A 27,390-nucleotide genomic window follows, 5' to 3' on the forward strand; every position below is an offset into this window, starting at 1 on the left:
GTTTGGACGGACAAAATTACGGAAATTCCGAAAGACAAAGTCCGTCAGACTGTCCGCTGAAAAAGTCAGCTGAAGCCCACACACGAGCGGATTGTCCGCTGAAACACGGTTCAGCGGACTAAGTTGGGCAGACAATCCGCCCGTGTGTACGTGGCCTTAGACAGCAGATTTGACCCTTCCTGGCTCCATCTAATTTTAAAAATAAGAGAGTTTTAGCTGCCCACATCTACAGTTTAATCATAGTAGCCTAAATCAAAAATCTTTTTTTTTTTTTGTATTGACTATTGACAGGTACCCAGCTACTGTCAAGTGTACTGTCAGCTGATGTCATTGCATCATTATATCATCAGCTAAAGTCTTTGCTTAGGTCAGATCATGGTGCTGTCTGTGTGTAGTTCATGCAAGAAGGTGATGGAGGACGGAGGCTGTGCTTTATTGGTGTCAGAGTGCAATGAATTACTTATAATCCAGTGTTAAGGTGCCACCAGTATTGGGATGTATATGGAATTATATCTGCATTTGTGGGATTATCTGACAGCTCTGTACACATTGCTTTTTGTACATTGCTCTGTCCTCATTGTTTGTCCTGCACTGTCAGTTTCTGTACCAACGGGGTGACTTTGTGTGATACTGGGGGTTTCTACAGTGGGTTAATCTGAGCATCAAAGTCTCCCCTCTGCTTTTATCTCTCATTGCGCCCTGTCACTTCAGCACAACTGCTCATCGTTGCGAAGCTCAGGCTATGTGTTATTCACTCCCTGACCTCTGATCTGAGAGTGACAAGAGAGAACCGAAGACCGGCAACAATAGAGATTACCTATATACTGTATATAGAGAGAGAGACATAACACACTGTCAGTATTTAGAGACCACCCTATTGTGGGAGCACCAAAACACACCAGGCCCCCTGTTTACAGAGATTGCTCTACTGTGACATCACCAACATACACCACACTGTATACTATAGAGCGATCACTCTGTATTGTACTGTACTGTATTGTGGGAGCACTAACACACACCAGACCACTTGTATATAGAGAGTGCTGTATTGTGAGAGTACCTAGATGTACCAGACTGCCTGTATATACAGACTGCTGTATTGTGAGGACACCAACACACACCAGACCACTTGTATATAGAGAGTGCTGTATTGTGAGAGTACCTAGATGTACCAGACTGCCTGTATATACAGACTGCTGTATTGTGAGGACACCAACACACACCAGACCACTTGTATATAGAGACTGCTGTATTGTGGGAATACCTACATGTACCAGATCGCCTGTACATAGAGACTGCTATATTCCGGGTGTACCTACATGTACCAGACGGCCTGTATATAGAGACTGCTGTATTGTAGGAGTACCTACATGTACCAGACTGCCTGTATATAGAGACTGCTGTATTGTGGGAGTACCTACATGCACCAGACCACTTGTATATAGAGACTGTTGTAACATGTACCAGACCGCCTGTATATAGAGACTGCTGTATTGTGGGAGCACCTACATGTACCAGACTGCCTGTATATAGAGACTGCTGTATTGTGGGAGTACCTACATGTACCAGACTGCCTGTATATAGAGACTGCTGTATTGTGGGAGTACCTACATGTACCAGACTGCCTGTATATGGAGACTGCTGTATTGTGGGAGTACCTACATGCACCAGACCACTTGTATATAGAGACTGTTGTAACATGTACCAGACCGCCTGTATATAGAGACTGCTGTATTGTGGGAGCACCTACATGTACCAGACTGCCTGTATATAGAGACTGCTGTATTGTGGGAGTACCTACATGTACCAGACCGCCTGTATATAGAGACTGCTGTAATGTGGCAGTACCTACATGTACCAGACCGCCTGTATATAGAGACTGCTGTAATGTGGCAGTACCTACATGTACCAGACCGCCTGTATATAGAGACTGCTGTAATGTGGCAGTACCTACATGTACCAGACCGCCTGTATATAGAGACTGCTGTAATGTGGCAGTACCTATATGTACCAGACCACCTGTATATAGAGACTTCTGTATTTTGGGAGTACCTACATACAGAGGGCATAGCCATTTTGGTGGGAGCTCGCCAGGCTGATGCAGTCTTGATCTCATTTAATTGTGAATGCTGTATTAGGGGAAGGGGTATTATAAAACAACTAATACTTGCAGTCAGTGGGCTGTATTCATTTGTAGGATGGACCTAGAAAAGAACACAAACTTCTTTAGACTGATACAAAATGTAAATATAAGTATATGATCTCACAGATAAAACTGTGTAACAAATTCCAACTATGACAATGTTGCAATTATCAAATAAAAGTCCAAACAAGTAAAAGTCTTAGTTTGTTTATTTTACTTTAGTTATTAATGTATTTATTTTTTGCACAGTCTTTTTTTACTTGTTTGGACATGTATTTGATAATTGTAACATTATCAGAGTTGGAATGTGTTACACCTTTTATCAGTGTTCTCATATAGAGGAATATCTTGTGATTTTTATCACACACAGTCTAAAAGGGTGGAGGAGACTTGATGATCATTTTCAATATCTTTGGTAGGTATTGTATTGTTTTATTAACACTTAGAAGAGACCAGGACCTGTTTTTGTTTTATTTGATACACATTTATTGATAGCACAATTTATTTTACTATATTTATTGTGTATAATGTAAAGAGAGAAGGGAGGAATCTGGCACTGTGTAAGATGTACAGGGAGAGAAGGGAGACTATAGCACTGTGTAAGATTTACAGGGAGAGAAGGGAGACTATAGCACTGTGTAAGATGTACAGGGAGAGAAGGGAGACTATAGCATTGTGTAATATGCACAGGGATAGAAGGGAGACTATAGCACTGTGTAATATGCACAGGGATAGAAGGGAGACTATAGCACTGTGTAATATGCACAGGGATAGAAGGGAGACTATAGCACTGTGTAAGATTTACAGGGAGAGAAGGGAGACTATAGCACTGTGTAAGATGTACAGGGAGAGAAGGGAGACTATAGCATTGTGTAATATGCACAGGGATAGAAGGGAGACTATAGCACTGTGTAATATGCACAGGGATAGAAGGGAGACTATAGCACTGTGTAAGATTTACAGGGAGAGAAGGGAGACTATAGCACGATGTAAAATGTACAGGGAGAGAAGGGAGACTATAGCACTGTGTAAGATGTACAGAGAGGTGGAGGGGGGCTATGGTTCTTGTATAAGATCTGCAGAGAGGTAAAGGGGCTCTGGCACTGTGTAACATGCACAAGGAGGAAGGGATATGAAGAGTGGGGCACTATGCAAGGCACAGTGAATAAGGAAGGAGGAGGAGAATTATGTAGGAGATAACTCTGGCACTGTGTAGGATATTTGAAGAGTGGGGCACTATGTTGATGTAGTTGTTGAAGATAGGGAGGATGAGGGAGGAAGAGGAGAATGAGAACAAACTTTGGCACAGTGAGTATGTAAAGAGTTGGGCACTATGTAAGGCACAGAGAATGAGGAAGGAGTAGGAGGATTCTGTAGGAGGGGGGGGGGGGGGGGATAAATCTGGCACTGTGTAGGGTATGTGGGGAACTATATAAGAAACAGAGGATGGAGATGGGAAGGATGAGGGAGGAGGAGGATGGGAAATAACTGTGGCACTGTGTAGGGTATATGGGGCACTATGTAAGACACAGAGGATGGAGATGGGAAGGATGAGGGAGGAGGAAGGAAGATGACTATGGCACTGTGTAGGGTATGTGGGCACTATGTAAGACACAGAGGATGGAGATGCGAAGGATGAGGGAGGAGGAGGATGGGAGATAACTCTGGCACTGTGTAGGGTATGTGGGGCACTATGTAGGACACAGAGGATGGAGATGGGAAGGATGAGGGAGGGGGAGGATGGGAGATGACTATGGCACTGTGTGGGGTATATGGGGCACTATGAAAGACACAGAGGATGGAGATAGGAAGGATGAGGGAGGAGGAGGATGGGAGATAACTCTGGCACTGTGTAGGGTACGTGGGGCACTATGTAGGACACAGAGGATGGAGATGGGAAGGATGAGGGAGGAGGAGGATAGGAGATGATTATGGCACTGTGTATGGTATATGGGGCACTATGTAAGACACAGAGGATGGAGATGGGAAGGATGAGGGAGGAGGAGGAGGAGATGTGATGGAGGGAGGAAGGAAGGAGGGAAGAGGGAGGGAGGCAGCCGCTCGCAGACTGTATCACGCACAGTACTCTCTCTTCTATACACAGTGCCAGGCTGTGTGCCCCTGTGCTGGTGCCAGGCTGTGGACATGTAGCAGAGGGGGGGCAGCCAGTCAGTCAGTGTGTGCGCTTTCTGTGCTCTCACAATGGGGGTTGCCCCCTGCTGGAGGTGGCTACTTGCCCTGGGTCTCAGGCTGCTGTTTCTTGTGCCCGCAGGAGTGCCAGTCCGCAGCGGAGATGCTGGATTTTCCAAAGCCATGGACAACGTGACGGTGCGGCAAGGAGAGAGCGCCATCCTCAGGTAGGAGCCTGCTATTACCTGTGTGGTCGGGGGGTGTGTGCCGTGATCGGGGCTCATGCATGCTTCGATGTCCTCAGGTGGGCGCCTCCTATTACCTGTCTGGTCGGGGGGAGGGGGTGGGGTGTGCGCTGTGATCGTACAGATCGGTTGCTGTGCAGACTAATGAAGAGATGTGTACGATGTGTATTGTATGGTGTATGTATTCCCTGCAGATCGGCAGTAGTACTGCATGTCTCAGCATGCACTGTCATTGTTATGGAGGTGTTCAATGTGGGGGTCTCTGCCTTCTATGTGTGCTCCTATCAAAGTGCTCTTCTCCTACTTTTACACACTTATACAAAGATGCTACCAGCAGGGAGCGCACTGCCAGCAGTACCAATCCTATCATCAGGAGGCACACTCAGCATTGCCATCCCCATCAGCAGGGGGCGCACTAAGGGCAGTGCTATGGCCAGAGGACGCACTCTGTGCAATACCAGCTCTATCCAGCAGGGGGCATACTCAGCATTGCCATCCCCATCAGCAGGGGGCCACTAAGGGGAGTGCCATGGCCAGGGGGCACACTGTGTGCAATACCAGTTCTATCCATCAGGGGGTGCACTCAGAATTGCCATCCCCATCAGCAGGGGGCATACTAAGGGCAATGCCAGTGCCATGGTCGGGGGTGCACTGCGAGCAATAGCTGCTGCAGCAGCAGGGTGCACACTGCAAGCAATAGCAACTCTATCAGCAGGGGGTGCACTCAGCACTGCCATCACCATCAGCAGGGTGAACAATAAGGGCAATGCCAGTGCCATGGCCAGGGGATGCACTGTGAGCAATAGCAGCTGCGTCAGCAGGGGGAACACTCAGCAACACCAAATCTATCAGCAGGAGGCCTACTAAGGGCAATGCCAGCAGCAGGGGGCGCACTGATAAAAGTGCCAGCAGGGAGTGCACTCAACAATGCCAGCTTCATCAGCAGGGTGCACACTGCAAGCAATACCTGCTCAACCAAGAGAGGGCACACTGAAAGCAATGCCTTCTATATGACCAAAGGCCTACTCAGAGCAATGTCAAGTCCATCAGCAGGGCAGGGGCACAATGCAAGCAATACCAGCTCCTTCAGCAGGGGGGTGCACTCAGCAATACCTGCTCTATCAGATTTACAACCACTAAGGGCAATGCCAGCTCCATCAGCAGGGTACTGCAAGCAGTATCAGCTCCATCAGCAGGGGGCACACTCAGAGCAATGCCAGCTCTAGCAACAGATTTAAACCCACTAAGGGCAATACCAGCTCCATCAGCAGAAGGTGCACTTCAAGCAATGCCAGCTCTATCAGCCAGAGACCTACTCAGAGCAATACCAAGTCCATCAGCAGGGAGCATGCCAAGGGTCTTGCAAGCACCCCCAGCAGGAGACCCACTGATGGCAATGCCAGCTACAACAGCAGGGTGCCCATGATTAAACTGCCAACTCCATCAGCAGGGGGATGATTGAGAACAATGCTTGGTATATCATTAGGTGGCACACTGAGAGTATTGCCAGCTTCATTAGCAAAGAGGGGAACTTAGAGCATTGATATCACCAGCAGCAGGGGGCACACTAAGAGGAATGCCACCCCGATTAGAAAGGTGTGTACTGAGAGCAATATCAGCTTTAGCAGCAGGGGTGCATTGAGAGCAATGCAGGCTCCATCAGCAGGAGGGACCCTTTTGATAAAAATGGAACCTCCATAAGCAGGGGGCACACTAAAAGCAATGCCACATACACCAGTAGGGCGTGCACTGGGAGCACTGCCACAAGTATGTACAAGGGGCACTCATAGAGAAATGCAAACTGGATCGGTAGGGGGGTGCTCTCAGACTAATGCCAACTCCATTATCAAGGGGTGCACTCAGAGCCATGCCAGCTTTAGCAGCAGGGGACCACTAACCTCAATGCCAGTTCCTTTTGCATAGGGTGCACTAGGAGCAATGCCAGCTTCATCAGCAAGGGGAGCACCAAGAGCAATTTCAGGTTCCCCAGCAGAGAAGGCACTTAAAGCAGTGCCAAGTACACCAGTGGGGCGTGCACTGAAAGCACTAATGGGCACACACAGACACAGTGGTGTCAACTGCATCAGTGGGCGGGGCACACTGAGAGAAATGCCAACTGTATCAGTGGGGGGTGTACTCAGTGCAATGCCAACTCCATTAGCAAGAGGCACACTGAGAGCAATGCCAGCATTAACAGCAAGGGGTGCACTAAAAGCAACTCCAGCATCTTTTGCAGAGGGGGCACTGAGAGCAATGCCAGCTCCATCAGCAGAGGGCTCACTAAGAGCAATGCCAGCGCCATCACAATTCCAGGTTTACCAGTAGGGGGCGCAGTATGAGCAATGCCAGATACATCACTCCTAATAAAGGCTTCTTAAAGTGCAGTAATGCATGACAGCCCAGCAGGGACTGTGTCACTTCTGGTACACTGCAGTACACTAAAAAATGGTTGCCATGTGTTACGTGTCTGACCTTCTCTGAACTCCTCTCCTACCCTTCCCTGTTTAACAATCTTCTCTTTCCCCTGTTATCCCCTTTTGTCTTCACAGTTAGCCTCTTCTTCCATCTCCCCTCCTTTCCGGTACTCTGCTTTTATCTACACTCCTACGCTCCTGTACTCCTCTCCATTTCTGTCATCTCCTTCCACCCTTTCCTCTATCTTTCCATTCTTCCCTCCCCATCTCTTCTTCCTCACCATTCTTTGCAGCTTCTCCATATTCTCCTTTCTCCCCCCCCCCCCTCCTTTCCTGTACTCTCCTCTCCTCTTCTTGTCCCCTATTTTTCCCCTGCTTCCCTCCTCTCTCTTTCAGTCCTCTGCCCTTCCATTACTCCTCTCCTTCTCTCTCCTTCTGTCTTCTGAGCCCTTTGGCCCCTCTCTTTAATTTTCCTTACTCCTCTTCTATTCCTCTCCTCTGTTTCCCTTTCTTCCATCTTCTCTTTTCCACTTTTTTTTCCCTCTTCCTTTTCCACTTCTTCTCCTCTTTCCTCTTCTCCTCTTCTCACCCATCCTCTCTTCACTTTTCTCTCCTTACCTCTCCCCTCTTTCACTTCCTCTTACTCATCAGTCTTTTCCACTCCTCCTCCTTTCTCTTCTGTTTTCTTCTCCCCTAATATTCCCTTACTTGCTTTTCTTCTCACTTCCTCTATCTTCCTCCCCGTCTCATTTTCCAAATTCTACTTTACTGTCCTCTCCTCTCTTCCACTGCTTTCCCATTCTCTTCTCCCTTTCTCTACTCTCCTCTCCTCCATTCCTTTACTCTCCTATCCTCTCCTCTTTTCCTCTTTTCTCCTGACCACTCCTCCCTTTCTCTACTCTCCTGTCTTCTCTCTTTTTTTCTCTCCTCTCTACCTTTACTCTTCTGCCCTCTCTTCACTTCCTCTCCTCTCCTATCCTTTCCTCTTTTCCCTTTATTCTTCTGTCCTCTCCTCTCTTGCTCTACTCTCCTATCCTTTCCTCTTTTCCTCGACTCTCTTGTCCTACCTTTTCTTCCTCTGTTCTCTTGTCCTCTCCCCTTTTTCTCTACTGTCTTGTCCTCTATACTCTTCCTCTGCTCTCCTGTCCTCTCCTGTCTTTATCTACTTTTTTCCCTGTCCCACTTCCTCTAATCTCATGTCCTTTGCTCTCTTTCTGTACTCTCCTATCCTCTAATTTCGTCCTCTCCTCTCCTATCATTTCCTCTCCTATCCTCTCCTCTCTTCCTCTACTCTCCTGTCTTCTCCTCTTTTTTCTCCTCTCCTATTATCTCCTCTCTACTTCTACTCTCCTATCCTTTCCTCTTTTCCCTCTATTCTTTTGTCCTCCCTTTTCTTGCTCTACTCTCCTATCCTTTCCTTTTTTTGTCCTCTACTCTTGTCATATCTTTTCTTCCTCTTTTCTCTTGTCCTCTCCTCTCTTTCTCTACCCTCTTGTCCTCTCCACTCTTCCTCTTCTCTCCTGTCCTCTTCTGTCTTTATCTACTTTTTTCCCTGCCCCACTTCCACTACTCTCATGTCCTGAGCTCTCTTTCTCTTCTCTCCTATCCTCTCCCCTCCTCCTTTACTCTCCTGTCTTCTCCTTCCTTCCTCTGTTCTGCTCTCCTCTCTTTCTCTACTCTCTTGTTCTCTCAATTATTCCTCTGCTCTCCTGTCCTCTCCTGTCTCTATCTACTTTTTTCCCTGCTCCACTTCCTCTCCTCTCCTTCCTCTCCTCTCATGTCCTTTGCTCTCTTTCTCTACTCTCCTATCCTCTCATTTCTTCCTGTCCTCTCCCTCCTTTCCTCTCCTATCCTCTCCTCTCCTCTCTTCCTGTACTCTCCTGTCATCTCCTTTCTTTCTCTACTCCCCAGTCCTTACCTCTCTTCTTTTACACTTCTGTCCCCCTCTCTCTTCCTCTACGCTCTTGGCATTTCCTAACTTCCTCTACTCTCCCATCCCCTCCTCTACTCTCCTGTCCTTTCATTCCTTCCACTACTTTCCTGCCCTCATTTGCTCTCAACTCCTCTCCTTTTCTTTGGTCTCCTTCCCTCCTGTCATCTCTTGCCCCCCAGTACCCGCTCCAGCCCCATCCACACTCTTCCACTTCTATCCTCTCCTACTGCATTGCACAGGGACCAAAATGAACTGGACCTGCCTATACAATTTATATCTCCACCCCAGGGCCACAGTGGTCTGCAGAGCATTACATCAGGGCAGGCAATAATATGACCACCTGTATGTCTTCCCCTGAGTTGGTTAGTCCTGCAGACCATTGCACAGTGATAGGAGGTGTCTGGACCCCCCTATACCAAACAATATCTCCTCCCCAGTTTTGCAGAGCTTTGTAGAGCATTGCACATGGTCCCTCAATACCACTCGTGTCTTCTCCCCAGGGTCAGGGAAGAGTGCAGAGCATTGCACAGCCTGGCAGTTGTTAGCTGTCTCCGCTGTGTTGTATGATTACAGAGATGTAGAGGCAATAGATTATAAAGATGTTGCTCATTATAATATTCATCTAGAAAGAAGCAAGGCCCTTTCTTCATGCAGCGTTTTAATAACTTGGCTGCCATAAGCCCTGCTCCTTCTAGCGCTGTGTGATTATCAGACATTATGAAGTTTATAGAAGGCCTGTCACTTCTCATCATGCTGAATAGCGCTATTCTCTGGAAGCGTGTGATTGTGTATCTCCACAGCGGACACTTACTAAAACCTCCCATTGATGAAATGCCTGAGAGCAGATTAAATGGCCCCTTATTGTGGGAATAAGGCAAATAGAGGAAGGGAAAGTTTATAAAATGTCACACCATCCTTTCCTTATACTTCGCAAAGCTAAAAGGTAAAGGGCGAAAAAAAAAAAATAGCAAATAAAAAATAATAATGTAGTGTCTACAAATATGACGTGTCATATTGTAATTGAATTTTATTAGCAAAATGTCCTTTTCTTTTCAATCTGCAACGCTGTCATTTTCTGTAAAATGCAATGCAATATGGCAACCTGGAGGTGTTCTGTACGTAGATGGTGTACAGAGCGCCCCCCCCCCCCCCCAGAAATGTAATTTCCTGCTGGTTTCACTCACTGATTTTTCCCAGAAGTCTGCACTAAGATACAAATCAGATTTTGGGCATTCCCTACAATGCCATTTTTGGTGAGATACTCACAAAGGGGAATCACATCTACCCTGTTTTCCCAAAAAGAAACCCTACCCTGAAAATAAGACCTAGTGTGTTTTTTGGGGATGGCTACCCCGAAAATAAGTTCTAGTTAAAGTCTTTCTAGAAAAATGTAATTGGTTTTGTAAAAAGATTATATAATGTGCAGTGTGTCTCCTTATGTTGTGTTATTGTGAAAAATACCTTATTTACAGCTGGGTGCTCACGTGACCCACCGGAGATCTTCTCCTCTCCTCCCGCCTGACGTCAGCGGGCCCTCCCCTCTGCAACTAACTATGTAACTATGTAATTTACAGCTAGGTGCTCATGTGACCTGCTGGAGAGCTTCTCCTCTCCTCCCGTCTGATGTCAACGGGCCCTCCCCTCTGCAACTAAATATGTAATTTACAGCTGGGCGCTCACATGACCCGCTGGAGAGCTTCTCCTCTCGTCCCGTCTGATGTCAGCGGGCCCTTCCCTCTGCAACTAACTATGTGACTATGTAATTTACAGCTGGGCGCTCACATGACCCGCTGGAGATCTTCTCCTCTCCTCCCGCCTGACATCAGCGGGTCCTACCCTCTGCAACTAATTATGTAACTATGTAATTTACAGCTGGGCGCTCCCGTGACCCGCCGGAGATCTTCTCCTCTCCTCCCATCTGACGTCAGCGGGCCCTTGCCTCTGCAACGAACTATGTAATTTACAGCTGGGCGCTCACGTGACCCACCGGAGATCTTCTCCTCTCCTCCCGTCTGATGTCAGCGGGCCCTCCCCTCTGCAACGAAACTAGGTAACTATGTAATTTACAGCTGGGCGCTCACGTGACCCGCCGGAGATCTTCTCCTCTCCTCCCATCTGACGTCAGCGGGCCCTTGCCTCTGCAACGAACTATGTAATTTACAGCTGGGCGCTCACGTGACCCACCGGAGATCTTCTCCTCTCCTCCTGGCTGATGTCAACGGGCCCTCACCTCTGCAGTGCTTGGAGTGGGGCTAATGTCAGCTGGGATTTCGCCCCCTCCTCCTGAAGTATTCGTGTCCCACCAGAAGAGCTCTGGTGGGTCACGTGAGTGCCCAGCAGCGCTGTAAATAAGGTATTTCCCACAATAAAGTTACACAAGGAGACACAGTGCACATTATATAACCTTTTAACAGAACAGATAACATCATTTTACATGGATTTTATCCAAATTTTTGGGATTATAGAATTTCATAATGCTGACTCCTGAGTTGACAGGCGAGTAAAGACAGGGGACACAGGAACTTTTTTTAAAAACATTTTATAGTTTTATTCCTGTTTTTTTTAGAACATAGAGAGGGGTAATGGACACAGCACAAGCACTGTGCTGTCTATCATGCTTTAACCACTTCAGCCTCGGAAAGATTTCCCTCCTTCCTGACCAGGCCATTTTTTGTGATTCGCCACTGCGTCGTTTTAACTGACAATTGCGAGGTTGTTCGATGTGGCACCCAAACAAAGTTGATGTCATTTTTCTCCCACAAATAGAGCTTTCTTTTGGTGGTATGTGATCACCTCTGCGGTTTTTATTTTTTGCGCTATAAACAAAAAAAGAGCGACAGTTTTGAAAAAAAGCTATATTTTTTACTTTTTGCTATAATAAATATCTCCAAAAAAAAAATATATATATATATATATATATATATATATATATATATATATACAATTCTTTCTCGGTTTAGGCCAATATGTATTCACCTACATATCAGAGAAGACAGCAGAGTAAAGGAATGGAGGAGAGGACAGGAGAGTAGAGAAAGGGAGAAGAGGACAGGAGAGTAGAGAAAGGGAGAAGAGGACAGGAGAGTAGAGAAAGGGAGGAGAGGACAGGAGAGTAGAATTTGGAAAACGAGACGGGGAGAAAGATAGAGGTAGTGAGAAGAAAAGCAAAAAATATATATATAAAAAAAATTCTTCCTCAGTTTAGGCCGATATGCATTCACCTACATATTTTTGGTAAAAAAAATTGCAATAAGTGTATATTGATGGTTTGCGCAAAAGTTTTAGCGTCCATAAAATAGGGGATAGATTTATGGCATTTTTATTATTAGTTATTTTCTATTAGTAATGGCAGCTATCTGCGATTTTTATCATGACTGCGACATTATGGCGGACACTTCAGACATTTTTGACACCATTTTGGCACCATTGTCATTTATACAGCAATCAGTGCTATAAAAATGCATTGATTAATGTGTAAATGACACTGGCAGGGAAGTGATTAACACTAATGCCCTGTACACACGGTCGGACATACCGACAACAAAATCCGTCTGATTTTTTCAGGTGGATTTTGTCCGAAACTGGTGTTGCATACACACGGTTGGACAAAGTTGCCGTAAAATCTGATCTTTTGGAACGAGGTGAAGTTTGTTGCGTACGATGGGACTACGTAGAGGCCAGTAGCCAATAGCTTTGGTTTTGTAATTTGATCTGAGCATGCGTGGCACTTTGTCCAATCAGAATTCTCTACAAACAATCGGAAAAAGTCTGATCTGATTTTTTTGTTGGAAAATTTTAGATCCTGCTCTCAAATTTTTTCCGTTGGAAAAAGTCAGATAGAGCTCACACACGTTCGAATTTTCCCACAATATAATCAGATCGGAAATTTTCCATCTGAATTTCCGACCGTGTGTACAGGGCATAGGGGCGATCAAGGGGTTAAGTGTGTCCTAGGGAGGGATTCTAACTGTGGGAGGGATGAGCTACCACTGACATGACAGGGATCACTGCTCCCGATCACTGGGAGTAGTAGAGCTCTGTCATGTCACTAGGCAGAACAGGTTTACAAAGGCATCTCCCCATTCTTCTGCTCCATGACACAATCTCAGGCCCCCGGCAGACATTGAGTCCACAGGACCCGGAGGCACGGTCACAGAGTATGCGGCGGGCGCACATGGGCCACAATGCCGTGATTTAAAGGGGACGTACCCCTTTTGCCCAGCTGTGCCATTTTGCCGATGTACATTGTTGTGCTCTGGTCGGCTAGTGGTTAAAGGATCAAGATATATATATATATATATATATATATATATATATATATATTACATTTTTTTCCCAGAAGATAATGCCATGACTGTATTTGAATAAATGCAGATTATTTTACATACTGTAAATAAATAAGACACCCCTGAAAATAAGCCCTAGTGTGTTTTTTGTAGCCAAAATTAATATAAGACCTGGTCTTATTTTCAGGGAAACACTGTAATGGGATGGAGAACCTGACACTTTTCTCAATAGAACCCTGCAAGGCAGCAGCTGATTAATAATTATAAAACCACTGCCATTCACATTCACTCTTCACATGGTCACAGGTCCTTAATACAGACAGCTTCATATATTAGTATATGTAGCTACTGTATAGACAGACACACATTAGGAAGGAGGAATTTCTTCTGTTCATTATATAGGATACTTCTTTTAAATGATATTTGCATTGGTGAAAACCATTTTAGTTGCTTCTTGCTGATTTCATGAATTTCATTTGTGTCCCAAACTGTAAAGTAAATGTAAACCCAACCACAAATATCCCATATAGTCCTGAACATTTAAATTTTCTAAAGACATTTTCTGTATTTAAAATTTGTAGTAAAAAAAAAAAATAGCTTTAAAATAATTCCTGGTGATCCTGCCATGATGGTCCTTGTTCAGGCACTTTCTATTATAGGGTGACAATGTTCTGTCCCTGTCTCCCAGTTGTGTTCCTGTGTTGTCACCCAGTCACAAGGGCTTTTGATGGTAACTACAAGCGGCTGTTTTAATATACAGTCAGGGCCGGTCTTACCATTAGGCTTGACTGGGCTCAAGCCCATGGGCCCCGCCCAATAGGGAGCCTTGTGGGCCCCACCGAGATACATAGCCGAGTGTACTTGGCTCCGCTCACAGTCACGCCCAGTCCCACCCTATGATGGACATAACACAGGGACTGGGCGTGACTGTGAGCCGAGCCGAGTACACTCGGCTACTCTCGGCTCCACTCGGGACTGCAAGAGGACCCAAGAGCCGTCGAGATACAGAGTCCGCCATTTTTAAACTTCAAGACTGCAATGACAAGGCTGCAAATGACACTGCGGCAAGGCTGCAAATGACAAGGCTACACTGACAAGGCTGAAAATGACACTGACAAGGCTGCAGTGACACTGGACAAGGCTGCAGATGGATGGGCAAGGCTGCAGATGGACACTGATAAGGCTGCATTGATGGGCATTTAAATGTAAGTTTTTTCCTTAAACTTCCCTCCTAAAGGTTTTTTTTCCTTAAAATTGGGGTGCGTGTTATATGCCGGCGCGCGTTATACGCCAATAAATACAGTAATGTATGGAAGGTAGGGCCTGAAAGTGACTCAAGCCCAGGGGCCCCCACCCCCCTAAGTCCTGCCCTGTATACAGTAATACCTTGGTTTGTGAGCATAATTTGTTCCAGAAGAATGCTTGTAACCCAAAGCACTCTTATGTTAAAGCAAATTTTCCCATAAGAAATAAAGGAAACTCAGACAATTCGTTCTACAACTATTTATTCATATAAAAATGATCAAAATATGAGCAGAAGCTAATATTAATACTGTACTGTACCTCTGCGTTGGAAAGAAAAAAAATGAAGAATCACAGTTTTAAGGTATTACTGTACATTACACTTGGCCACTGTTGTCCCCATCATGGAACCCGTCCTGAGAAATGCCATGCAGCCATTACTCTAGAGAAAGAGGATGCAGGAGATCAGCAGTATTGGGAAAAGGGTGTAAATAAGATAACAAACAAAATGGTAATAATTTCTGATGCACGGGGCTTTGAGAAATGAAATGTCTTCCTGTTTGTGTTTACCTTTCCCCTAAAAATGTAAGTACACCATTGTTGAGGTCTGCCAATTTATTGGCGGCCTGTGGCTATTATCATGCATTGTGGTATGATGTGGATTGACCTATGGATACTATAATTCTTGAATCAGGAAGGCTGGCAACTCTGGATGCTCTTTAATAAAAGTACTTTATTTGTTACATGGGTACACGGATACAGGCTAATACTGACGCGTTTCGTCTATGAAACCTTCGTCAAAGCATGGATAATATAATCATATATTGTGGTATATTGGTAATCGGCCTATGGATATTATTATTTTGTATTGTGGTATGTTTGGATCAGCCTATGAATAATATTATCATGTATTGTGATATGTTGGGGATTAAGCTATGGATAATATTTATGATTTATTGTGGGATGCTGTGGATGGCTGATTGATAATATATTCATGTATTGTGGTGTGCTTGGGATTGGACAGTAGATAATATAATCATATATTGTATTGGCCAATAAATAAATGATCACGTGTTGTGGTATGCTTAGTATTGACCTATGACTAATATAATTATGTTTAGTGGAAAGTTGCGGATTGGAATATGGATATTAATTTCATGTATTGTGGTATGTTGTGGATTGTCCTATGGATCAAGTATTGTGATATGCTGGGGATTAGCCTATGACTAATATAATCATGTTATGTCCAATGTAGGGGATTGGCCTATGAATAATGTCAAGTATTGTTATATGTTTTAGTTTGGCCTATGGATGATAAAATCATGTATTGTGGTATGCTGAGGATTGGCCTATGGATAATATCATATATTGTGGTATGCTGTGGATTGGACAATGGATAATGTTATTATGTATAGTGGTATACTGGGGATTGTCCTATGGATAATATAATTATGCATTGTAAAAAAGTTGCAGAATGGCCTGTGGATAATAATTTAATGTATTGTGGTACATTGTAGATCGGCATATTGGCAATATAATCATGTATTGTACTATGTTGCATATTGGTCTATGGATAATATTATCATGTATGTTGCATATTGGCCAACTGTATGTTGTATATTGGTCAATGGATAATATCATGTATTGTGGTATGTTGTGGATTGGTCTATGGAGAATACTATCGTGTATTGTGATATGTTGTATGTTGGCCTATGGATAATCTTATCATGTATTGTGGCATGTTGCATATTGGATAATAGTATGCATTGTGGTATGTTGCATATTGGTCTATTGATAATGTTATCATGTATTGCAGTATATTGTATATTGATCTATTGATAATGTTATCATGTATTGTGGTATTTTGTATATTTGTCTATGGATAATATTATCATAAATTGTGTTGTGTTGTGTTGTGGACCAGACTATGGATAATGTTATTATGTATTGTGATATACTGGGGATTGTCCTATGGCTAATATAATTACCGTATATATTGTAAAAAAGTTAAAGAATGACCTGTGGCTAATAATTTCATGTATTGTGGCATGTTGTGGATCAGCCTATGGATAATAGTATGTATTGTAGCCAGGGCAGGACTTGGGGTGGTGGGGGCCCCTGGGCTTGAGTCACTTTCGGTCCCTACATAGTTACATAGTGAGTAAGGTTGAATAAAGACACCAGTCCATCCAGTTCAACCTCAGCGAGTGTCTACAATTGTGCCTATCCCTGTACATTGCACACGCACATTGGTCCCTACCCTCAAGGAGCCTACAATCTAAGGTCCCCATTCATATACTAGGGCCAATTTTTGGACAGAAGCCAATTAACCTACCTGCATGTCTTTGGAGTGTGGGAGGAAACTGGAGTACCCGGAGGAAACCCACATAGGCACAGGGAGAATATGCAAACTCCAGGCAGGTAGTGTCATGGTTGGGATACGAACCAGCGACCCTTTTTACTGCTAGGCGAGAGTGCTACCCACTACACCACTGTGCCGCCCTACCTTCTATACATTACCGTATTTATTGGCGTATAACACACACCCCAAGTTTAAGAGGGAATTTCAAGGAAAAAAACCTTTAGGAGGGAAGTTTAAGGAAAAAACGTACATTTAAATACCCATCAATGCAGCCTTATCCGTGTCCATCTGCAGCTGTGTCATTGCAGTCTTGAAGTTTAAAAATGGTGTAACGACATATTCGGCGACCCACCGCAGTTTACTATGGAAGTGACGTTCCGTCGCCGCCATCTTGGTACACCCCACACTCAGGATACACTAAGAAGGGGTAAAGCGGACATGTTGTTACACCCACTGACATGTTGTTACACTCACAGACTGTGAGCGGAGCCGAGTACACTCGGCTATGTATCTCAGCTGGGCCCTCGGGGCCCCCTATTGGGCGGGGCCCATGGGCTCGAGCCCAGTCAAGCCCAATGGTAAATCCAGCCCTGATTGTAGCATATAGGGCAGGGGTCTTCAATCTTTTCAAACAAAGGGCCACCTTATTGTCCTTCAGACTTTAGGAGGGCCAGATTGTGCCCAGCAGGGGAAGAAAATGTCACGGGCCCAGCATCAGTGAGAACAAATATGGCCTCGGGGTTGGTGGTCAATAGGAAGAGGAGTATTCCCCCTATTAGTAGGAGGAATAGTATCCCATCATTGGTATTGGTGGACGATATAGTGCCCCATTGCTGGTGTCAGTGGGAGGAATTGTGCCTGAAGGCTAGCAAAGGGCCACATCTGGCCCTTGGGCCACAGTTTGGAGACTCCTGATATAGGGGAATGGACTATGGAAATATTATTTTGTTTGTGGTATGTTGTGGATCGGCCTATGGATAATATTATCATATATTGTGGCATATTGTGGATCAGCCTATGGAGAATACTATCATGTTTTGTGGTATTTTGTATAATAGCTGTGGATAATAATTTCATGTATTGTGGCATATTGTGGATCAGCCTATGGACAATATTATTATGTTTGTGGTATGTTGTGGATTAGACTATGGATAATATTATCATTTTTTGTGGTATATTGTGGATCCGCCTTTTGACAATATTATCATGTATTGTGGTATGTTGTATATTGGTCTATGGATAATATTATCATGTATTGTGGTATGTTGTATATTGGTCTATGGATAATATTATCATGTATTGTGGTATGTTGTGGATTGGTCCACAAATGATAATTACATAGTTACATAGTAGGTGAGGTTGAAAAAAGACACAAGTCCATCCTATGTGTGCGATTATATGCCAGGTGCTTATCTAATAGTTTTTTTGAAACTATTGATGCTCCCTGCTGAGACCACCGCCTGTGGAAGGGAATTCCACATCCTTGCCGCTCTTACAGTAAAGAACCCTCTACGTAGTTTAAGGTTAAACCTTTTTTCTTCTAATTTTAATGAGTGGCTACAAGTCTTGTTAAACTCTCTTCCCACGAAAAAGTGTTATCCCTATTGTGGGGTCACCAGTACGGTATTTATTAATATAAATCATATTCCCTCTCAAGCATCTCTTCTCCAGAGGGAATAAGTTCAGTGCTCGCAACCTTTCCTCATAACTAATATCCTTCAGACCCTTTATTAGCTTTGTTGCCCTTCTTTGTACTCGCTCCATTTCCAGTACATCCTTCCTGAGGACTGGTGCCCAGAACTGGACAGCATACTCTAGGTGCAGCTGGACCAGAGTCTTGTAGAGCGGGAGAATTATCGTTTTATCTCTGGAGTTGATCCCCTTTTTAATGCCAATATTTTGTTTGCTTTGTTAGCAGCCGCTTGGCATTGCATGCTATTGCTGAGCCAATCATCCACTAGGACCCCCAGGTCCTTTTCCATCCTAGATTCCCTCAGAGGTTCTCCCCCCAGTGTATAAATTGCATTGATGTTTTTGCCACCCAAAATGCATTATTTTACATTTTTCTACATTAAACCTCATTTGCCATGTAGTTGCCCACCCCATTAATTTGTTCAGATCTTTTTGCAAGGTTTTCTCATCCTGCGTAGAAGTTATTGGCCTGCTTAGCTTAGTATTGTCTGCAAATACAGAGATTGAATTGTTTACCCCATCCACAAAGTCCCATAGGATTGGTCCCAGCATAGAACCCTGGGGGACCCCACTACCCACCTCTTACCATTCCGAGTGCTCCCCATTTATCACCACCCTCTGAACTTGCCCTTGTAGCCAGTTTTCAATCCATGTACTCACCCTGTGGTCCATGCCAACGGACCTTATTTTGTACAGTAAATGTTTGTCCTCTGTTAGCCATGGAGGTGCTTCCTGTGATGTGTCACGAGGATAAACACGACAGTTTTGGTTACTGAAGCCCCCCAATTCCCTTGTGAAGACTGAGGAGAAGAACAAATTCAATACCTTCTCCATCTCTCCATCCTTTGTAGCATGATGTCCTTCTTCATTCTTTATGGGGCCAATATGGTCTGTCCTCCCTCTTTTACTGTTTACATACTTAAAGAATGTCTTGGGATTTTTTTTGCTCTCCTCCGCTATGTCTTTCGTGTTCTATCTTAGTTGCCCTAATTGCCCCCCTTACATTTCTTGTTGTATTCTTTATGAAGTCTGAGGTTTGGGGGCCTATAGCGTACTCCCAGTAATCGTTTCCCTTTAGCTTCATCCCTTTGGAGCTCTACCCATAACTCACATTCACTTGTACATTATTCTTGATCTATAGGCATACCCCCTTTTTACCCTCTCTATCTCTATCTCGATAAAGGGTATACCCTTGAATGGTTGTCAGCCAATCATGAGACCTGTTGAACCAAGTCTCTGAAATTCCCACAAAATCCAAATCCTCCTTGTACAACAGTATCTCTAGTTCACCCCTCTTGTCCGCCAGACTCCTGGCATGGGTGAACACGTAGTTTAGACTGGTCGCATACTAAGCTCTTACTGGGGGTTGGCTTATTGATAATACTATCATACTGTATATTCTGGTACTTTGTGGATTGGTCCATGGATAATATTATCATGTATTGTGGTATGTTGTGTAATGGCCTATGAATAATAGTAGTATGCAGAGTAGTATGTTGGGGATTGGCCAATGAAAATTATTATCATGTATTGTGGTTTACTATGGTTTAGCCTATGGATAATACTATCATACTGTATATTGTGGTACATTGTGGATTATTCCATTGGTAATATTGTCGTGTATTGCAATATGTTGGAGAACGACCAATGGCATTGTGTTAAGTTGTGATAAAATGCGTTGTATTGTGTAAGTTTGTGGTCCATTGTTTGTTACTGGACAGAATTGGGAAAAGGTGAAGTAGCACTGGACCATGATGTGTATAGTTGATGGGAAGGTTTTCTATTGTGTTATTTTGTGTTGGAGTCTTGTAGCCCCCAGATGTGACCGGCACTTTGATGCTGAATGAATGTGTTTTTCATGTACAATTGGCATTTCCTCCAGATGGGTTTAATCACTGGTGTTTAACCTACAAAATGCCTTTATGCCATGTGAGTGTGCCTGACGCGGGGGGCTCCCGTATTAATTGGCCCGTTCCTCTGGGGACTTCCTGCCTGTCTAAGCAATCACCTGTCTACGCAGTGTCAGCACAGAAAAACAAAGGTGATTTTTTTTCCGCCTTTCTCTTAAATCTAACACTTTCCAAAAGCAGATAAATGCAATTACTCTGTTTCCCTGCAGGCAAGGCGGCAGAGAGATTAATGTCGCTATTTTGGCAGCGGTATAAAAAGAACTGGGTCACAGAAACAATGCGAAATTGTAGAAAAAAAAAAGATGATAAACCTTAATGTTTGGAACGGGGAGCCGCTTGCTGGATATTTAGTACAATACAAATGAAATAGATCCATCCCATTAAAACGCTGTGCTTAGTTGAATTATTGCTGCGGGGGGGAGTCATCATGATTCCTGTAGTTATGCCATGTTGTAGGCTGCTGAGTAGACACATAGCGCACAACGCTCCTTATCGGCACAGGTAACACTTCCCGTCAGTGAAAATTGCACTGGGAAGGTAAGAAAGACGCCTTCTGGCTATTGTGGAAGATTTAGGCAGAATTACACTGACGTTAGTGTGAAATGAGGTCTTTTACAATCTGCATAATTATCTGGATTCATGGAAATGTGGCGCAGGCTCCAGCCTACGGGCTGCAAGATGGAGGGGCAGCAGGTTGTATTTCCTCATGAGAGTTCTTTTTCTTCCTGTTTATGTCCCTTATTTTAAGAATAATATTTCGTTCTTCACAGCTTGAAGTGGTATTGGGAATAAGTGCTCATGCACACGGACATTTTAAAAAACTGGCTGCAAAGCTAACTCCGACACGTGGAAAAATCTGCGTTAAAAGCGTGATTTTTAGCGCGTTTTGCATTGGCGTTTTGCGTGTTTTTTAGCGTTAGCGTTAAGTAGCATTTTTTAAAGAAACACACCTCTTGCCTATAGTACTACCAAATTTCCCAGAATGACACAGAAAACAAAGAAATTATGTTACGCGTTTTTGCGCGTTTTGTCGCATTTTTCCACGATTCGCGTTCTTACAGCTCTAGCTCCGCGCCACGGAACGTACTGGTCCTGGGGGTTTTTTTACAGCTTAAAAACGCCTATGCCATTTGCAGCTCAAAAACACTTAGGTGGGCATAAAGCCGTAGACTAACATGGACAGGTGTTTTTAAGCTGCAAAAAACGCTCAAAAAAGCGGCTGTAAAAACATCCGTGTGCATGAGGCCTCAGACTCCCAAGTTAATGCGTCAGTAAAAAAACTGTGTGTGGTTTGGGATTAATGTGTCAGTAAAAAGACTTTGTATGATTTAGGATTTATATGTCAGTAAGAAAACGTATGACTTGGGATTAATGTGTCAGTAAGAAGACTTTGTACAATTTAGGACTTATATGTCAGTAAGAAGACATATGCTTTGTGCTTAATGTGTGAGTAAAAATACTTTGTACGGTTTAGGATTACTATGTCAGTAAGAAGACGTAAAACTTGGGATTAATGTGTCAGTAAAAATACGTTGTACTATTTAGGATTTATATGTCACTAAGAAGACTTATGATTTGGGATTGATGTGTCAGTAAGAAGACTTTGTACGATTCACGATGTATATGTCAGTAAGAAGACGTATGACTTCGAATGAACGTGTCAGTAAAAAGACATTGTACGGTTTAGGATTACTATGTCAGTAAGAAGACGTATGATTTGGGATTAATGTGTCAGTAAAAAGACGTTGTACGATTTAGGATTTATATGTCACTAAGAAGATTTATGACTTGGGATTAATGTGTCAGGAAGAAGACTTTGTATGATTTAGGATTTATATTCCTTTCCTTTTATTTTTATACATTTTACAAACATACAAATACATATAAATGGGGCACTTCTCAAAGGGCTCTTATATCTCGGGATCCATTTTTCCAGCCATATCAGACTCGCCTGGTGACCTTACCAGGTAACTGTCAATACGTTATTATACATCTCAATTGCACATCCCCCTATAAAAAAGGCAAGTCCGAAAGGGGGCACAGTGTACCACACGTCATCAAATAGATGACGTTTAGGATTTATTTGTCAGCAAGAGACGTATGACTTGGGATTAAGGTGTCAGTAAAAAGAATTTGTACGGTTTTAGGCTTAACATGTGAGTAAGATGACATATGACTTGAGATTAATGTGTCAGTAAAAAGACATACCATTTAGGATTTATATGTCAGTAAGAAGATTTATGCCTTGGGATTAATGCGTCAGTAAGAAGATGTATGATTTAAAATGAATGTGTCAGTAAGAAGACATATGACTTGGGATTAATGTGTCAGCAGGAAGACATGGATTAATGTGTCAATGAGAAGACATTGTATGATTTGGAACAAGTACGTCAATAAACAGTGTATGACTCGGTATTAATGTGTCAGTAAGGAGACGTTGTATGATATGAGATGAATGTCAGTAAAAAGATGTTTTATGACTTGGTATGAATGTGTCAGTGAACAGTGTATGACTCAGGATTAATGTGTCACTAAGAAGACATTGTATGATTTTGTACTGATGTGTCAGTAAGCAGACAATGAATGTGTGGCTCATAATGAATGTTTTAGTAAACAGATGGTGGGAGGTTTGGGATTGATGTGTCAGTAGCCAGTGTATGACTCTAGATTCATTTTTCAGTAAGCAGACATTATTTGACTGTAGATTACTGTGTCAGTAAAGCTACGTTACATTCACGCTGGCTCCAGACTACATGCTGCAAGATACAGGGGCCCTTATTTAGGAATAATGTTTATATCTTCCTAGCTTGGAGAGTTGGGAAATTAGTGGAAATGAAACTCCAGAATAATGTGTCAGTTAGAAGGGTGTGCAAAATGGGATTAATGTGCTAAATAGTAGTAGATGCTATATGACTCAGGATTCATGTGTCAGTAAGGAGGCATTGTATGACTCAGAACTGATGTGTCAGTAAGAAGGTGTTATATGACTCAGAAATGATGTGTCAGTAAGAAGGTGTTATATGACTCAGAAATGATGTGTTAGTAAGGAGGTGTTGTAGGCGTTAGGATTGATGTGTCAGTAAGGTGTTGTTATATGCCTCAGAACAGATGTGTCAGTAAGGAGGTGTTATATGACTCAGCAATTATGTGTTAGTAAGGAGGTGTTGTGTGACTCAGGATTGATATGTTAGTAAGGAGGTGTTGTATGACCCAGGATTGATGTGTAAGTAAGGAGTTGTTGTAGGAGTTAGGATTGATGTGTCAGTAAGGAGGTGTTATATGCCTCAGAAATTATGTGTCAGTAAGGAGGTGTTATGTGACTACAAGTTGATGGTCAGTAAGGAGGCGTTGTAAGACTTTAGATTGATTTATCATTAAGGAGGGGTTGTATGAATCGAACCTGATGTGTTAGTAAGGAGGTGTTATATGCCTCAGAACCGATGTTGTCAGTAAGGAGGTGTTTTGTGACTCTAGGGTGAGGTGTCAGTAAAGAGGTGTTGAACGATTCGGACCCGATGTATCAGTAAGGAAGCATTGTATGATTCCGGATTGATGTGTCAGTAAGGAGGAGTTGTATGATTCAGGAATGATGTGTCACTAAGGAGGCGCTGTGTGACTTTAGGTTGATGTGTCAGTAAGGAGACATTTTTAGACTCTGAATTGATGTGTCATTAAGAAGGTGTTGTAAAACTCAAGGTTGCTGTGTCAGTAAGAAGATGTTGTATGATTCTAGGGTTATCTGTCAGTAAAAAACACTTTTATCCTGCTAAGCAGCAGGTTGTGCACTGGCTTCAGAAATGTTGGTTTTATACATGACATTTATTGCTATACCGGATTTATACAGAGCCAATAGTTTGCACAGCACTTTCAAAAATAAAGGGTGACACAACAATTACAATAAAAACACCAAATAAGTAAAAATTGTACAGCTTTATTGTAACAAATTGCAAAAAAAAAACCTTAAAATCTCAGTGATTTCAATGTAAAATCCATAGCCAGTAACAATTCCTAGCCTCCTTTTTGCTGGGTGCCATCTTTGACCCGTGTGGTGAGAGCCCGTGTCGGCCATTGTTTGCGTGGTTGTACACACTTCACCACATCCTTGAAGGATTAGAGACAGCAGATTTGTAACATCATTTTTTGACATACACAGCAGGAGTTGTGTTTGTTTATACAGGGAGACCGGTGGGAGTCGGACGGCATTGAAAAAAACAAAACAAAAAAACACACGGTGCTCCTTAGATTTCCAACTTGTAATGGATTCATTTTTACAGAAATAGAGGTCAAAACGCGCCATTTGAGTAACTTCTTCAGTTATGAAAAATGCCATTTAGATGATGACCGTCCTCCTAAATGCAGCTTTCAATCCTTCGCTTCAAATTGTCCATCACCTGGACCAACAGCTGTTGATCAATCGTGAGCACTTCTTGTCGGATGGTTTCCTTCAATCAATTCAAATTATGGGGTTTGTGAGTGGAGACTTGGCTCTTCAGGTACCTTTGGTACTGGGCTCCCGAAAATCCTAGGAACGCTCAAGAAGGTCCTCTCTACTCTGCATGTGTTAAGCCCCGTACACACGAGCGGACTTTTCAACATCCAAAGTCCGACGGAATGATTCCGTCAGACTATTCGATCGTGTGTGGGCTGCAACGGACTTTTGATTCGCAAAAGTCTGACGGACTTTAGAAAATGGAACATGCTTCAAATTTTTCTGACGGAACTCCGCCGGACCCAGTTCCTACCGAAAAATTCGCTCGTGTGTGTGCTATTCCGACGGACTAAAACCGACGCTAGGGCAGCTATTGGCTACTGGCTATGAACTTCCTTATTCGAATCCAGTCGTACGTCATCACGTTCGAATCCGTCGGAGTTTGGTGTGATTGTGTGTGGCCAAGTCCGCTCATTCGAAAAGTCCGTCAGAACTCCGTCAGAACTCCTTCGGAAGTCTGTCGGACTTAATCCCTCGAAAAGTCCGCTCGTGTGTACGCGGCATTACAGTGTGGGGTGCGGTTGCCCCTTTCGGCATTACTGCCCAGTATTTTTTCAAGGAAAGTGGCGTAACAGTGACTGTTAACTGTGAAGAAGACAGATAAACATGAGAAATGTTTATTTTCAGAAGGATGGTACCACAGCTCATACTGCCAACACACAAATGGAAGTTCTTCTAAACATTTTCCCTGGGTGCCTCATTTCACGTTTCGATAATGTGCCATGGCCTCCAAGGTCTTCTGACTTGTCATCATGAGATTTCTTCCTAAGGCCGCGTACACACGCGGGGACTGTTCGCCCAACTTTGTCCGCTGAACAGTGTTTCGGCGGACAGTCCGCCCGTGTGTGGGCTTTCAGCGGACAGTTTCAGCGAACAGTCCGCTGAACAAGGTTTTTCGGAAATTCCGTAAAACTGTCCACTGAAACTTTGTTTCAGCGAACAGTCCCCTCGTGTGTAGGCTTGTTCGTCAAACTAAGTTCCGCGCATGCTCAGAAAGGATTTACACGCCGAAAGTTATAATGCAGTGTATAGGACGTTGTATTTTCCGTCCCGTCGTACGTGCCGTTCACGTCATCGCGCACGGTTTCAGCAAACTGTTCGTTCGTCGTGTGTGGGCAAGTCCGTCCATGCTAATTTTGAGCGGACTGTTTGCTGAAACTGTTTGACGGACAAAGTTGGGCGAACAGTCCCCGCGTGTGTACGCGGCCTAATGCCCCGTACACACGAGCGGACTTTTCAACATCCAAAGTCTGTCAGACCGAGTCCGTCAGACTATCCGATCGTGTGTGGGCTGCAACGGACTTTAGCTTCGCAAAAGTCTGACGGACTTTAGAAATGAAGCATGCTTCAAATTTTCCCGACGGAACTCCGCCGGACCCGGTCCCCTTCGAAAACTCCGCTCGTGTGTATGCTACTCCGACGGACTAAAACCGACGCTAGGGCAGCTATTGGCTACTGGCTATGAACTTCCTTATTCGAGTCGGGTCGTACGTCATCACGTTCGAATCCGTCGGAGTTTAGTGTGATCGTGTGTGGCCAAGTCCGTTCGGCCGAAAAGTCTGTCAGAACTCCGTCGGAACTCCGGCGGAACTCCTTTGGAAGTCTGTCGGACATAAGTCCTCTCGTGTGTACGGGGCATTAGGGTTCCTGAACAGCCGTGTGTACACTCACAAACCCCCGCAATTTGAATGATTTGAAGGATACATTCCAACAAGAAGTGCTCACAATTGATCAACAGCTGTTGACCCGAGTGATGGACAATTTCAAGCGGAGGATTGGACACTACATTCAAGAGGATTGTCATCTAAAAGACATTCTTTTCATAACTGAATAAGTAATGCCGTGTACACACAAGAGCGGAAACTCTGACAGAAAAAGTCAGACGGAAGCTTTTCATCGTATATACCGATCGTGTGTATGCCCCATCTGACTTTATACGTTGAAAATTCCTAGGGACCTAGATATAGAACATGTTCTAAATTTTATCGATGGAACCCATTCCTATCGGGAAAACCACTCGTCTGTAGGCTGTTCTGACATACCAAAAAATATGCATGCTCTAAAGCAAGTACGAGACGGAAGCTATTGGCTACTGGCTATTGAACTTTCTTTTTCTAGTCCCATAGTACGTGTTGTACGTCACCACGTTCTTGACGGTCGGACTTTGGTGTGATCGTGTGTACGTAAGACAGTTTCAGCGGAATTCCGTCTGTAAAACCTTCATGCCACGTACATACGATCGGAATTCTCGTCGGAAAAAGCTCTGATGGTTTTCCTGACGGAATTCCAACGGAATTCGGCTCAAGCTGTCTTGCCTACACACGGTCACACCAAATTCCGATAGTTTAGAACGCGTGACATACAACACGTACAACGGGACTAGAAAAAGGAAGTTCAATAGCCAGTAGCCAATAGCTTCCGTCTCATAGTTGAATCTGAGCATGCGTGATTTTTGGCGTGCCGGAATTGCATACACACGATCGGAATTTCCGATAGAAAGTTCTTCCGTCTGGAAAATTGAGAACATGCTATCAATTTTTGGCT

The 27,390-nt window shown here is 43.8% G+C and overlaps 1 protein-coding gene across 1 annotated transcript in view; it reads left to right on the forward strand.

Annotated features, from left to right (window-relative positions):
* The window catches only part of LOC143934350 (opioid-binding protein/cell adhesion molecule homolog), a 611,266-nt gene that overhangs the window by 328,223 nt on the left and 255,653 nt on the right, over positions 1 to 27,390 (forward strand). Inside the window, exon 2 of the mRNA XM_077457906.1 lies at positions 4,416 to 4,500. Coding sequence (XP_077314032.1) covers positions 4,416 to 4,500 — 85 coding nt within the window. The remainder of the gene's footprint in view (positions 1 to 4,415; positions 4,501 to 27,390) is intronic.

Source organism: Lithobates pipiens, unplaced genomic scaffold (assembly GCF_037356315.1).
Source record: "Lithobates pipiens isolate NorthernLeopardFrog02 unplaced genomic scaffold, aLitPip1_a1.2 Scaffold_27, whole genome shotgun sequence".
In the NCBI taxonomy this organism is placed as follows: domain Eukaryota; kingdom Metazoa; phylum Chordata; class Amphibia; order Anura; family Ranidae; genus Lithobates; species Lithobates pipiens.